Source organism: Podarcis liolepis (assembly GCF_965112155.1).
Source record: "Podarcis liolepis genome assembly, chromosome: 14".
Classification (NCBI taxonomy): domain Eukaryota; kingdom Metazoa; phylum Chordata; class Lepidosauria; order Squamata; family Lacertidae; genus Podarcis; species Podarcis liolepis.
Window position 1 is genome coordinate 28,033,542 of NC_139569.1, and position 15,242 is coordinate 28,048,783.

Consider the following 15,242-nt stretch of genomic DNA (forward strand, 5'->3'; position numbering starts at 1 on the left):
GATATCTTGAAATCACTCAAGATATCCCTCAAGTAATTAAGGAACAAAAGAAGAAAAGAACACTAGCCTGGGAACTTCCCCTCTGCCCAGAACTTTTGAGGCAATACACCACACCCCTCTACAGTATTTATAGGAACTCAAACACTGAGATCCCGCTCTGTTCCAGTAACAAGAAGCCGAAAGCACCAGCCTGAAGATGACGAGTGAGACCTCGTCGAAACGTCGCCTAGACACCCCAACTTTTACACGGGAAGACACCCGAGAACACCAAAACCTGCATATATATATATATATATATATATATATATATATACATTATAGAACAGACAAGAAATCATATGAACATATAGCATATTAGAAAAAGCTGTGTGCCCCCCATATTAGAAAAATATTAGAAAAAGCAATGAGCCTTGCTTGCTCCTCCCCTGTCTCTACCAGGGGACCAGCCTTGGGCCAGTGCTCTCCAGTAGCATACAATGATGTGCTCTAGCAGCATCAAAAGCAGGTCATGAGCAACAGAAGGCAGCACACTCCATGGGAAGCATTCAGCCAAACAAGGCCTGCCCAGCTTGTACAAGTCTACCCAACCCCGACAGGGTACCAATGGATGGTACCTCATGTTCTTCTGGGTGGGGAGGAAATGCTTGACTGGATTCCAACCCCTGGTTCAGATCCCCCATCAAAGATCCCCCATCTAATCCACCATGTAATATATAAAGACCAACTCTTGTTTCCCAGAAATTACACTGACTGATGTTGCTTCCTGCTCTGCACTGAAACTCTTTTTAATCAGCTGATATATTTAGTCCCCAGACTCTCGACTCCTGCCAGATTTCGATCCGGGTGATTTGAAAAAGATCTCCATTCCAAACAGGAATTAGTCATTGTTTAGATTTCTTTATGATTCCCGGCTGTTGTGGGGTTCTGCTGGAGTTGAATGAACTCTGTCCTTAAATATTAAATGTGGTTGGGGGCAGGGAATGAATCTCCTCTCTTCTCTCATCCAAAAGTGACTGCAAGCATCCTCTACACTACAGCATGATGTGGTCTAGCAAGGCAATAGACAGTGTCCAAATATTGGAAGGTTTGGGGAGGCTGTTTATTTCTTAAGGGGAACTGGACGGAAGGTTCAGTGCAAGGGTGGGGAACCTGTAGTCCTTCAGATGAACTTGGACTCTTGACTCTCATCAACCCAAGCCAGCAAGGCCAATAGTGATGATGGGCATTGTAGTCTGTCAACAGCTGGATTGCCACAGGTTCCCAGCATTGGCTTAATGCATGGGCCCTATCCAGAGGTGCATACACAGCACACTTGGGATATTTATTATCTGTCCTCTACCAAACCCCGACAACGTATTTTCAGTTCACCTTGGTTTAAAATTTAAACCCTTTTTTGAGGGTGGGGACTAACGTGGCCTGTGGCCTGCAAGTTAGCCACTCCTGGTTATAGCCAATGCTAGTTCCAATAAGAGAATGCCCATTGGAATCAATGGACACGACTACAATTATAGAATTGCAGAGTTGGAAGGGACCCTAGATAAGTGTTATCTAGTCCCATCCCCCTGCAATGCAGGAATCTCAGCTGTCTAAATTAGGCCCATTGATTTCAATGGATTTTCCTTGAGTTGGCTACAATGCATTGCTATTTGGTGCAATACTTTCATGTGCTTAATGTATCTGGATTGCCAATGTTTTATGGATGGTTCCCCCCTCCCTTTTATGATTTTATTTTCAAAATTATGCCAATGTGAAGGCTGGCTGAATGAATGAATGCTATAATGTTTTGGGGGTTGGAGCAGACTGCAAGGAAATGGTGTAATTGTAATCAATTCCTATGCATACACTCAATTTGGAGGATTTCTATGCTTGTTTGATTTTTATTATTATTATTATAACATATTTTTAAATAATGAAAGCTACAACTGACCATGAAGGACCAACAAAGACAATACAATAATGCAATGCTGCTTCCTTTTATTAGTTACAATTATATGGTTGTATATTGTCTTGGTGTTTGACATTCCAAAACGTCAGAAAAATACTCCACCGTTCTATACATTTTTTTATAGTTGATCTCTATAAATTATTGTATATTTCAATAAGGTAGCTATATTCTATATTTTGTTAGACCATTCAGTGATAAGGCTTTTCAGTGTTTGTGATCAAATGTGTGATGTTCAGAAATGGCCAATAAAAGATCTCCTCCTCCTCCCCCCCTCAAATTTTTGTTTCCCTCCAGGCTGGTGGTTGGAGCCCCTTATGAGACCAGTGGGCAACAGAAGACTGGAGATGTCTACAAGTGTTCGGTGAATGGTGAAACCAACAGCACCTGTTCCAAGCTCAATCTAGGTAAACCCATGGGATAAAATTTACCACCTTGAGCATCTTTTCTGTATGTGCTCCACTGCTAAGGGTCACTCAAATGCACACGTGTCTTCACATCCATAGCTACCAATGACTTCTCTGAGTTGTGCATAGGTAAGAAAGATTGCCACTAGGTCAGCTCTATTTTGTCTTTAAACTCTACCCTTATTGCCCTGGAACATTTTTCAGTGGGAAGTGAAACCAGCAGGCCTCCATGAAATGCCAATCTTGTTGGTTAACATGATTAAAATGAAAAATAGATATGGTAAAATAATAAAAAGGATAATTCCTGGCATGCCTCTATCCAGGTTTGGGGCAAATATTGTTTGGTGAGAGAACCCTAGGAGACAATTAAAATAACAAAACATGCTGCAAAGCCTGGAAATATAGGCTGTTAGACCTTTAAAATACCCCCTTCTAAGTTGTTCCTAAAATTCCCGACTTCCTTTAGCATAGAAAGAGACCACATGTTTGGTAAGCTTAAAATTGTTTACTTATAAACTCTTCAAAGGTCAGATTCATGTGCTTTTCCATACAGCAGCAACAAAACACAGGCAGTATAACTTAGGTTCCAAAAATGGTAAATGTTTCTAAATAATTTGCATAGAAACACAGAGATGGCTTGCTTTAGTCCCACAGTCTAAGCTTGGCGCATCCAGCTTTAGACCTCCTTACTGGCAGAGTTCACATGGAGGAATATGAGAGAACAGAGAGCTTGGCAACCCTTGACCTAACAGCATGGTGGCAACCAGCTCTGAATGTTCCTTTTCAGTTTCAGACTGATGCTGTTTTAGACTGATGCTACCAGTTAACCAAGTTCTCAGGTTCAAAGGGGGAGAGTAAGTAAAGGGAGCTGCCTTCGACCGAGTCAGACTATTGATCAATCTAGCTCAGTATTGTTTACACTAACTGGCAGCCATTATCCAAGGTTTCAGGCAATAAACCTTTCACAGCCCTACCTGAAGATGTCAGGATTTGAACCTGGTGCCTTCTGCATGCAAAGCAGATGCCCTGCCACTGAGCTATGGCCCTTCCTGTAAGTGCACATTGTTTTCAGTTTTACAATATACGTGGTCTGATTGCTCCCCCTCTTCCTGAAAAACCAAGCATTAAAACTGGTAGAGGGAAATGCAAAGAGTTTGCACAAACACTTTCTGAAGCTCTCTGTTTTACAGCTGTTCCTCCTTTCCACTACATGCCTAACTCTGGCATTCTTTTCCCAAGGAAGAGTAACTCTTTCCAATGTGTCGGAGCGCAAGGATAATATGCGTCTGGGTCTCAGCTTGACCACAAACCCCAAAGACAACAGCTTTTTGGTAAGGAATGATTTGCATGTAGGCTTACAGATGCTCTCTGAGTTGCTGCCGTCTTCTGTCGTGACAAGCCTAGGACTCATTTTTAACCTCAACCTGCAACACAGGGCCAAGTTTAAAATAAAAATAAAAAGCTACATAGTTCCATCTTTCTCATCCTCTTTCCACCTTCCACCTTCTCTTAGAATAACACATTTAGAGTGGAAGTTAACATGGTGATGGCAACGTAACACACACACCCCTTTAAATTTGTGTGTGCCCTATCTTTATATGATACCTGACTCACCCCTGGACAGTTAAGTCCAGTTGAATTCGACCATGGGGTGCTGCGCTCAAGCCAATGATCTACAGCAGAAGTGACTAGTCCCTTTATTTTATTTTATTTTATTTTGGGTTTGAGGGTTGCATTCAGTCTTGGGGAACCTTATGGGGGCCATTTGCCTATGATAGGTTCAGGCAGCACACATTCTTGTACAGGCACACAGAGCCCGCCCACCCCCAGTCCTCCTCTTTCCACTGTTCACAGAATCAGTCCAATGACTGGGGGAATAGGAATGAGGAAGAAATCCAATTCAGTTTGCATTTAAAGGCAAGTTTACCTAATTCACACTGTCTGGAATATATGTAAACTGGAACATTAGCAGCCCTTCAAAAATTCATGCTTCTTTGGATTTTGCAATCCAGTTCTCCAGCCAAGTAAAATGTGCCCAAATGCATATGCTAGAGTACTGTTTGCATGCCAACTCATCTGTTAGACATACAGAAAATGTATTATATTAGGGGAAATCGCTTTGCAAAATGTGTGCATATTAGGAGAAATCCGCACTAAAATGCAGGTGACTTTTCAGGAGGATTTTAACAAAAGAAAACCCCCAACTGATGTGAATGTAGATTGGAATATATATATTGGTGTGTATACACACACACACACACACACAGTGGTACCTCAGGTTACATACGCTTCAGGTTACATACGCTTCAGGTTACACACTCCGCTAACCCTGAAATAGTGCTTCAGGTTAAGAACTTTGCTTCAGGATGAGAACAGAAATCGTGCTCCGGTGGCGTGGCGGCAGCAGGAGGCCACATTAGCTAAAGTGGTACCTCAGGTTAAGAACAGTTTCAGGTTAAGAATGGATCTCCAGAACGAATTAAGTACTTAACCCGAGGTACCACTGTATACACACACACACACACACACACACACACACACCCCTACAGAGAAAGTGAAATTGGCAGATCCATCCATCTCTACTGAGAAGACCATCCCAATCAAGGCACTGTGCTGGAAAGAGAGGTTTAAACTTCACAAGAATTCTAGCCTGTATCACTTTGACTCCCTTTTTTAGCCTTCTGGGCCTGGCTAAAACATCTAAAAGAGACTCCTGGCATGTCCCGTGTCCTGAAGAATTTATCCCAGCAACAACCAACAGTAGCAGTTCTAAAACCTTCCTCCCTGTTTTGTTCCCTCCTTCACACAGGCTTGCAGCCCTCTCTGGTCTCATGAGTGCGGAAGTTCTTACTACACCACAGGAATGTGCTCCAGGGTGAACTCCAACTTCAGATTCTCCAAGACTGTGGCTCCAGCGCTCCAGAGTATGAGAATGCGCCTGTTATATAGACCTTTCTCCCTCCCTCCCTCTCTCTCTCTCTGCCAGAGGAGGGGTTTTTGGTCTCTAATGCCTTCAGCACCACTTTGAGGGAGGGGGACTAGGAAACTGCTTGAATGGAAGCAGAACAGCAAAGCAAAGTGAATTATGTGGGCCAGCAACAGTAAAAATTGCAGCGGCGAAGCAAAGACACCTTTTTCCTTCCAGACCCAAAAGAAAGAGAAAAGGACATATTTTGGATATCTATGACTTTAGGTTACAGGGTGAAAAATGCAAACAGTGTAGTTTTTTTGATTAAAAGGAAAGTTCCTACAGAAGTCTATTGGTGTTGGGTCCACTTCTCAACACGCTATAAGTTAGGAGAAGATTGCTGTAGCTTTAGCCTTCTTTTACTGCTTCACAAGCAATGCTCCCCCTATGGCCCCTTTATGGGATCAGGTACAGTGGTACCTCAGGTTACATACACTTCAGGTTACATACGCTTCAGGTTACAGACTCCGCTAACCCAGAAATAGTGCTTCAGGTTAAGAACTTTGCTTCAGGATGAGAACAGAAATCATGCTCCGGCAGCACGGCCGCAGCAGGAGGCCCCATTAGCTAAAGTGGTGCTTCAGAAGGCCTGGGTAGCTCAGATGGTAAGAACGTGGTGCTGATAACGCCAAGGTTGCAGGTTCAATCCCCATACGGGACAGCTGCCTATTCCTGCATTGCAGGGGGTTGGACTAGATGATCTGCAGGGTCCCTTCCAACTCTACGATTCTAAGGTTAAGAACAGTTTCAGGTTAAGTACGGACCTCCAGGATGAATTAAGTACTTAACCTGAGGTATATTGCAGAGGCCCAACCCCAATGCCCCAGTGAGTTGTATGTGGTGTTGCCCCTTCCAGAAACTGGCGAATCCAGGTGTTCCTATGCCATGCCAGAGGAGCACACAGCCTTACTGTAACAATAGGTGTTTCTATGAGTATATAAAGCCATTAACAAAACACAGGTTTACCTGTGAGAATGCCTTGCCCCATATATGCCCACTCAACTGCTTTGATTGGCAAAACTGGCACTGTTACAGATCCCAGATCACCCCTGTTCTACATTTGTAAGAACTCGATCTTTTAGTGTGGCAACAACTACACTTTGGAACTCCCTGCCTATTGATATCAGGCAAGTGCCTTCACTAGACTCTTTTTGGCGCCTGCTAAAAACATTTTTGTTTAGACAAGCCTACCCGGATGGAATGCAGGTGGCACTGTGGGTTAAACCACTGAGCCTAGGACTTGCCGATCAGGTCGGCAGTTCGAATCCCCATGACGGGGTGAGCTCCCATTGCTCGGTCCCAGCTCCTGCCAACCTAGCAGTTCAAAAGCACATCAAAGTACAAGTAGATAAATAGGTACCACTCCGGCGGGAAGGTAAATGGCGTTTCCATGTGCTGCTCTGGTTCTCCAGAAGTGGCTTAGTCATGCTGGCCACATGACCCAGAAGCTGTACACCGGCTCCCTCGGCCAATAAAGAGAGATGAGCGCCGCAATCCCAGAGTCGGTCACAACTGGACCTAATGGTCAGGGGTCCCTTTACCTTTACTGTTACCTTTACCCAGATGTTAAGAAGGTTGATGCGAGTTTTAATCTGCAGTTAGGTGGTTGTTATTTTAACTTTTCAGAAGTCTTTATTGTTGTTATTTTTTCTTGTTGATATTTTTCTCTTTTTGTATGCTGCTTTAAATGTTTTAATTTTTTTTAAAAGAATCAAGCAGTGTATACATTTTATGAAATAAATAAATAAGCATCGCTATAATTTCTGCAGCTCCCTCCTAATAACCCTGTGGACTGTACATTGCTGAGGTGCTGAGGCTTTTTTATCCTTCGCCTCCACGCAGAACTGCAGTTCCCAGAGTTTCTTGAAGACTTTAAAACCAATTAAACATGTAATATAGATATATATATACCCTTAGGGAACCTCAATAAAGAAGAAACACAGCAGAACCCAGGAGATAAGATTTCAGAACAGGAAAGGAGAAAGATTGGCCTAAGATTCAGGACTTTCTTGCTCCAAAGGAGACAAAGAATATGTGTGTGTGTGTGTGTGTGTGTGTATTGGCAAGCCTTTATCCGCTTCCTGAAAGTAGCCAAGATCTCTTAATGATCTCCTGCCTGTTCTATCGCAGGATGCCAGACATACATGGATATAATTATCGTCCTGGACGGTTCCAACAGCATCTACCCCTGGGTGGAAGTACAGAATTTCCTGATCAGCATCTTGGAGAAATTTTACATTGGACCAGGCCAAATACAGGTGAGAAAACACATGTGAGGAATTTCTCTCATATCAGCACATCCTCATCTTTTGTTTTATAGCTTTTTCCAAGCTGGCGTGCTAGGAACCTTCACCCTTGCCAACGCACCGTGCTTTTCTTCAAGAATCAGTCGAATATTGTTTGCATTTGAAAGAGACGCTACCCAGGACGAAGCAAATGCATTGGGCTGTTTTGGGCCAGGGGAGCAGGCAGGGGTCTGACCTCTGGCAAAAGACTTCGCAAAAGTCAAACCTTTGGGATGAATCATAGAATGGTGGTGTTGGAAGGTACCCTCAACAGTCATCTAGTCCAGCCCCCCACAGCACATAGTTAAACTATGGAACTCCCTCCCACAGGAGGCAGTGATGGCCACCAACTTGGGTGGCTTCAAAAGAGGATTGGACAAATTCATGGAGGAGAAAGCTATTGATGGCTACAAGGCAGGATGGCTATGTTTCTGAATACAGTGGTACCTCGGGTTACATACGCTTCAGGTTACATACGCTTCAGGTTACAGACTCCGCTAACCCAGAAATAGCACCTTGGGTTAAGAACTTTGCTTCAGGATGAGAACAGAAATCGTGCTCCAGCGGCGCAGCAGCAGCAGGAGGCCCCATTAGCTAAAATAGTGCTTCAGGTTAAGAACAGTTTCAGGTTAAGAACGGACCTCTGGAACGAATTAAGTACTTAACCCGAGGTACCACTGTACCAGTTGCTAGAAATGGCAGGAGAGGAGGGTGCTCTTATGTTTGAATCCTGCTTGCCAGTTTCCCACAGTCATCTGGTTGGCCTCTGTGAGAACAGGATGCTGAACTACACGGGCCACTGAACTGGTCCAGCAGGTTCTTCTTATGTTTTTATCACAGGTGTAATATGTGCAACATATCGGATGTACAATCGTAGGACTGTAGAGTTGGAAGGATTGTATGGTCCACCTCCCTGCAATGCGGGAATAAGAGCTAAATGCAGGAATCATGTGTACAGTATAAGACTGCAAGTTAAAATAAATCATGGCAGGTTTGTTCAGAAATTGGAGCATGTTAACATGTTGTGCGTTATTCACATAGCAATCTGTGCTATTATGCACTTCATTTTACTAAATATGTGTTGTATTAATGTCGTATCAACATATATTAAAGCCGGTGTAACCAGATATTGTTGGGCTTTAGCCTAAGCCAGCATGACTATTGGTCAAAGGTGATGGGTATTGTAGTCCAGCAACATCCAGAGGGCTTCACATTGGCTACCTTTGCCTTAAAGGATCCACAAACCATCTGCTCCTTCTTCTTTTCCCTCATTCCAGGTTGGAGTCGTCCAGTATGGAGAAGATGCCGTGCACGAGTTTCATCTGAATGACTACAGGTCTGTCAAGGATGTGGTAGAAGCCGCCAGACACATTGAGCAGAGAGGGGGCACAGAGACTCGGACGGCCTTCGGGATAGAATTCGCTCGGTGAGCAATGTGGGACAACCGGCTTCATATAACCAACATGCTTAAGTCTAATTAGTGCATGAAGGGGTTAATACCATAAAGTAAGCTGCCCTGCCAGGCTTAGCCAAGACACTCTCCATCACTGTGTGAGCAAGGTAATCAAGCTTATTTTTACCCTGATGAACTCAACCTCTCTTGAGTTCCTGGACTTTCACCACTGTGAACTTTCACCACTGTAACTAAGCCAAGTTTTACTGCCTGCGCAACTTTTTCTGACTGCACATGAATCTGACCTTTAGAGGATTTGTAAGTAAACCAGTGTTTCCCAAACTTTTTTGGGCAACGGCACACCTGTCTACTGAAAAAAAATCTCGCGGCACACCACCATTAAAGCCCCGCCCCGTGACGTCAGCGCGCAGCGTCATGCCGGGAGGGACGCACAAAAGTGAAAGTTTTTTCCCTCCCCCCTCAGTCCCTCGCTCGGAATTCAGCTCGTTTGGGGCATCGCTCCGGCTGCTCCCTCTCCCGCCGCGCAGGAGCGATGCCTCTCTCTGGCTCTCCCTCCGCGCAGGCTGAGGGAGGGAGGGAGGTGCGCGTGTGACCCGTCTCTGCTGGGAGACCAAACCCAGCGAGGCAGAGTCGCGCGGAGGCGCCCAGGCAGCGCTGCCGGCTGCGAGGAGGAGCGCCAGGCAGCAGCAGGAGGCGCGGCCTCTCCTCGCCGCCGCCCCGCCTCTCGCCGCCCGACTCGCCCGCCTCCCTCCAGGCATCTCGCGGCACACCAGCCGATGTCTCACGGCACACTCGTGTGCCACGGAACACCGGTTGGGAAACACTGAAGTAAACCATGTGTAACTTGCCAAATATGTGGTATTTCTTTATGCTAGGGGGAAAGGAAAGTTCTGGAACTCACAAGGGCATATTTTAGAGATCTAACAACCTATATTTCCACTCTTTACTTTTCTGCATAGTTTGTGATTTTAAACCTCTGCTGGGGTTCTCTCACCGAAGAGTACTTGCCCCAAACCTGGATCTTGGCATCCAGGAAGTCTCCTTTCTATATACCTATTCTTCCCCTTCAAGATCTCCCAAAGGACATTCTTGTGCATGGCTGGTATCTTTTTGTATGCATGAGGTTACTCCATTGTAACAAGACTCTAGTTTGGATAGCTTTAAAAGTACATAACCAAATGCATCTTCTTTGTCCTATCAAACACAATTACTTTTCAGCAGCATCAGGTAAACAAAGTGAATGGCTCTATACAAGTAATGGGACACTCTGATCTCAGTAAATCCCTTGCCTGAATGAAAGTGAGCTGGGATGTAAGACTGCATGGATATTTCAAATTCAGATTCTCATTTTTTCATTCTTCAGTTTTCCACACTTGCAAATCAGTTTGTGATTTTTTTCTTAAGTCTTCATGAAAATTTCTCCGCGTTTTAGTACACATTTCTCTCAATATACACATTATTTGCAGAGCAATTTTCCCTTACGTAGGGATGCGGGTGATGCTGTGGGTTAAACCACAGAGCCTAAGACTTGCCAATCAGAAGGTCAGCGGTTCGAATCCCCGCAACGGGGTGAGCTCCCGTTGCTCAGTCCCTGCTCCTGCCAACCTAGCAGTTCGAAAGCACGTCAAAGTGCAAGTAGATAAATAGGTACCACTCTGGCGGGAAGGTAAACGGCGTTTCCGTGCGCTGCTCTGGTTCACCAGAAGCGGCTTAGTCATGCTGGCCACATGACCCAGAAGCTGTACACTGGCTCCCTTGGCCAATATAGCAAGATGAGCGCCGCAACCCCAGAGTCAGCCACAACTGGACCTAATGGTCAGGGGTCCCTTTCCCTTTCCCTTATGTAATGAATAGGTGTATGTTGCCTTCACTTGGTGTGCTCACTTTACCCGAGTATATGCACTTCAGTACACAGCACCTGACTGGAGAACTGCATTGTGGTATAACGGCTAGAGTGCTGGACTAAGACCTTGGAGGCCAGGGTTCATATCCCCACTCTACCATGAAACTCATTGGGTGTGACCTTGGGGGCCGGTGATAGCCTCTCAACCAAACCTACCTCACAGGGTTGTTGTGAGGGTTAAACGAGTAGAACCACATATGCCATCTTGAGCTCCTTGCAGGAAAAGGTGGGGATATAAATGCAATGCAATGCAATGCAATGCAATGCAATGCAATTAATTAATTAAATAAATAAATAAATAAATATAACAAATCCGAATTCTCCTCCATCCCTGGATATAAGGCAACTTTGGCATGCTTCAGTTGTGAAACATTCAATTCAACTTAATAGAAATGGTTCCTTATAGATTTTAGACAATCTCTTTCTCACTTTTGTCTCTCAGTCGCCATGTTTCTCCCCAAGATGCTTCTTCAGCTCTTTAAAAAATCTCCATAGAAACAAGACCAGCCATTGTGAACATGTTGTGATATTCACACTTCATCTGCAAAGGAAACTTCCGCAGAACTGAAATGTTAGCTCCCCATAATCTCTTGAATTTCAGCACAGAGGCGTTTCAGAAAGGCGGCCGCAAGGGCGCCAAGAAAGTGATGATTGTCATCACAGACGGAGAATCCCATGACAGCCCCGACCTCGAGAAGGTGATTGAAGGCAGCGAGAAAGATAATGTCACCAGATACGCTGTTGCGGTGAGTCTCCCTTTGGCACCACCTACTAGGAGCTTTGGCCAAAATTGCTCCAGAGTGAATTTAGAGTCAGGATCGGGCTCTCCACCGGTGAAACCATCAGTGCTGGTTTTCAGACATTCTGCTTTTGAGGATCGCAATTGACATTTACTTGACTGTCAGAGAAACCCTGGATCTTGCAGAGCTTTCTGGAGTGTGTTCAAAGGTGCACTCTGGGAGCCAACTATGTCTTAGGCTCAATGCATATCTAGCAGTTCCATCTCAGTTTTCCCTTTCATTAATTACACATAGTGGGGGGTTGCTATTATTATAAAGGGCAGGGAGGCAATGGTTGCTTTTGCATATAATGCTAAGCTATGGTTGCTCAACAAACCATGAGTCACTGCGCAGAAAAGCAAACAAGCCATGCTTTTCCCCCTCCAAAGTTTGGCTTGCTTACAGTCTCCCCTTGCCTAAACCCTCTGTAGCTTGGCGAGCATCCAGGGTGAACTGGCCAAACAAACCCTAGCTAAGCAAGGGTGTTTGGTTCAGAGGTAATGCCAAACCATCGTTAAAACAAGCCCCACTTTTGTAATCCAGCAACATCATGGTCTTGCCAGAAAACAAACCATGGTTGTGGCTGGGTCTAGACTTTCAAAGAAACCTCACTTTGGCTAAACAAACCATGGCTTAGCATTTTCTCCCCAGACATAGAAGTACCGTACTTTTCCTTGTATAAGACGAGGGGGTTTTTCTTCAAAAAGTATGTCAAAAATTGGCAGTTGTCTTATACATGGGTAGTGGATCTGGGGGACGTGGGATTGGTTCATTCTGCGACCCGGAGATTGTCAGTGGGTATTGGGTGTGTTATTGGTGGCTGTGGAAAGGGCTGTTGTTGATTGGCTGCCACTGCGGCAAATGGGTGGGCAATTGGCTGCTTCTGCCGGTGAGGGAACAGGTTTTGCGATGCGTGTGAGAGCAGCAGGTGAGCAATTTTTGGCAATCCTCCCTTTAAAAAGCTCATCAACTCTGGGAAATCTCCCCCCATTTTCTTAATTTTGAGTCCTCAAAAATAGGGGGCATCTTGTACATGGGGGTGTATTATACACGGGAAAAGACGGTAAGTTCATTTTGGTGCCAAAGGTATAGCAGACACATGGCATTGCTTGTAGAAGTCCCCAGTTTTAATCCCTATCATTTCTAGTTTTAAACCATTAGGGATAGCAGGCTTGGAAAGGTCTTCTTCCTATAGGAGCCACTCTCAGTAGACCTTAGGTGGGCAGATTCGGCTCTTTAGTGCTGGAAAAGCCAACTGACATTTGTTCTAATTCATTGGTAAAGAGTGGGTTTCTCTGAGGGAAAGCAGTGAGACGAGCGGAAATCTGGATGAGCCCTTAACCTCGCGCTGGAATGTTCTTGACAAATGCCTTTCATTCTGCAGAAAAAAATATGAGGCACATCTTTTTGCTTTCTAATACAGGTTCTTGGCTATTATAACAGAAGAGGGATCAACCCTGAAGCCTTCCTGAAAGAAATCAAATATATAGCCAGTGACCCAGATGAAAAACATTTTTTTAATGTCACTGATGAAGCTGCTCTCAAAGATATCGTGGACGCTCTGGGGGAAAGGATTTTCAGCTTGGAAGGTGAGCTGCAGAGTTTGCTACTGCCTCAAGTTTCTCCATCTCACTTGTCCCACTTTTGAAAGGCAGGTCACGCCAGTCAGTCCTTTTTACAGCAGAGGCAGGGAGAAGATAGATGGGGATCTATTGACAGATCTTTCGGTTAGGTAAAGGTAAAGGGACCCCTGACCATTAGGTCCAGTCGTGACCAACTCTGGGGTTGCGGCGGTCATCTGGCTTTATTGGCCGAGGGAGCCGGCGTACAGCTTCCGGGTCATGAGGCCAGCATGACTAAGCCACTTCTGGCGAACCAGAGCAGCGCACGGAAACGCCGTTTACCTTCCCGCCAGAGCGGTACCTATTTATCTACTTGCACTTTGACGTGCTTTTGAACTGCTAGGTTGGCAGGAGCAGGGACCGAGCAGTGGGAGCTCACCCCGTCGTGGGGATTCGAACTGCCGACCTGATCGGCAAGTCCTAGGCTCAGTGGTTTAACCCACAGCGCCACTTGTACACTGCTTGATTGTAGAAAACCTCAAAATGGTTTGCAAGAAAGATAAAACCATTAAATTACCACTAAGAAAAATTAACAGCAATAATTTAAACTTTGGAAATGTTACAATGACAATAGACTAAAAAGAGATTATAATTCATTTCAAATTTCTAAACATCTGGGTAAAGGTAAAGGTACCCCTGCCTGTACGGGCCAGTCTTGACAGACTCTAGGGTTGTGCGCTCATCTCACTCTAGAGGCCGGGAGCCAGCGCTGTCCGCAGACACTTCCGGGTCACGTGGCCAGCGTGACGAAGCTGCTCTGACGAACCGGCACCAGAGCAGCACACAGAAACGCCGTTTACCTTCCCGCTATAAAGCGGTACCTATTTATCTACTTGCACTTAAGGGTGCTTTCGAACTGCTAGGTGGGCAGGAGCTGGGACCGAACGACGGGAGCTCACCCCGCCGCAGGGATTCGAACCGCCGACCATGCGATCGGCAAGTCCTAGGCACTGAGGTTTTACCCACAGCGCCACCCGCGTCTGGGTAGGCTTGACTAAAAAATGTTGCTAGCAGGCACTGTAAAGAGTACAGTGAAGGCACCTGCCTGAGATCAATAGGCAGGGAGTTCCAAAGTGTAAGTGCTGCCACACTAAAAGTCTGAGTTCTTATAAATGCAGAATGGGTATTATGTGGCACTCCCAATTACTTGACAGTAGCATCAGTTGGGGGGGGGATGGGGTATCTTAACTGGATTTCTCTGTGAAAGAAGGTAAGAACTTGTTTCTGGTACTAAGAATGGGGGGGGTGCATTTTAAAGCAAATCTATCTAATTTGTACTTTCTAAAACAAAGCTCAGTCATCCTTCAAAACTCTCCAAATTTTGTGATGTAGTTCTGCAGTCAAGCACTCTGTACAAAAAGTTATATATATAAAATGCATATAGTGGGGGGAAAGCATGCCAAAATGTGCATTATGGGGAATTCTTTTGCGGAAATGTGCATATTGGGCACAGTTGCATGCAAACATGTGTTTCACTAAAACACCAATGAATTTTTATAAGGGCTTTAAAAATAATAATAAAACCCTCTAACTGTTGCAGAAATGTGGAGGACTAAATTTGAGACAGCTCTTACCCTCAGAAATGTTTAGTCTCTTCCTAATGTTTAGTCAGAATCTCCTTTCTTGTCATTTGACTCTGTTGGTTCAAATCCTACCCTCTGGAGCAGCATAAAAGAAGCTATCTCCATCTTCCACCTGACATGACAAGTATTTGAAGGTGACTGTCCTATCACCTCTCAATCTTGAGAGGTGAAGCTGTGAAGTTATGTGGAAGTTGGTTCCAGATTTCAGAAAGCATAGGTTAAAATTTGATTCATGCCAGTTCACCAGTGTTCTACTTCCTGTTCTGTCAATTCCAGACGCCTAATTCCCCAAACTGTAGAAATTAATGCTGTAAAATTATGCTGGGAAGCGGTAGTTCA

General features: G+C 44.9%; 1 protein-coding gene across 1 annotated transcript in view; it reads left to right on the forward strand.

Moving 5' to 3' along the window:
- ITGA11 (integrin subunit alpha 11) overlaps window positions 1-15,242 on the forward strand; it is a 92,120-nt gene that overhangs the window by 35,324 nt on the left and 41,554 nt on the right. Inside the window, exons 3-9 of the mRNA XM_083474998.1 lie at window positions 2,240-2,349; window positions 3,589-3,680; window positions 5,159-5,273; window positions 7,448-7,575; window positions 8,880-9,028; window positions 11,521-11,665; window positions 13,122-13,287. Of these exons, the coding sequence (XP_083331124.1) occupies window positions 2,240-2,349; window positions 3,589-3,680; window positions 5,159-5,273; window positions 7,448-7,575; window positions 8,880-9,028; window positions 11,521-11,665; window positions 13,122-13,287 (905 nt within the window). The remainder of the gene's footprint in view (window positions 1-2,239; window positions 2,350-3,588; window positions 3,681-5,158; window positions 5,274-7,447; window positions 7,576-8,879; window positions 9,029-11,520; window positions 11,666-13,121; window positions 13,288-15,242) is intronic.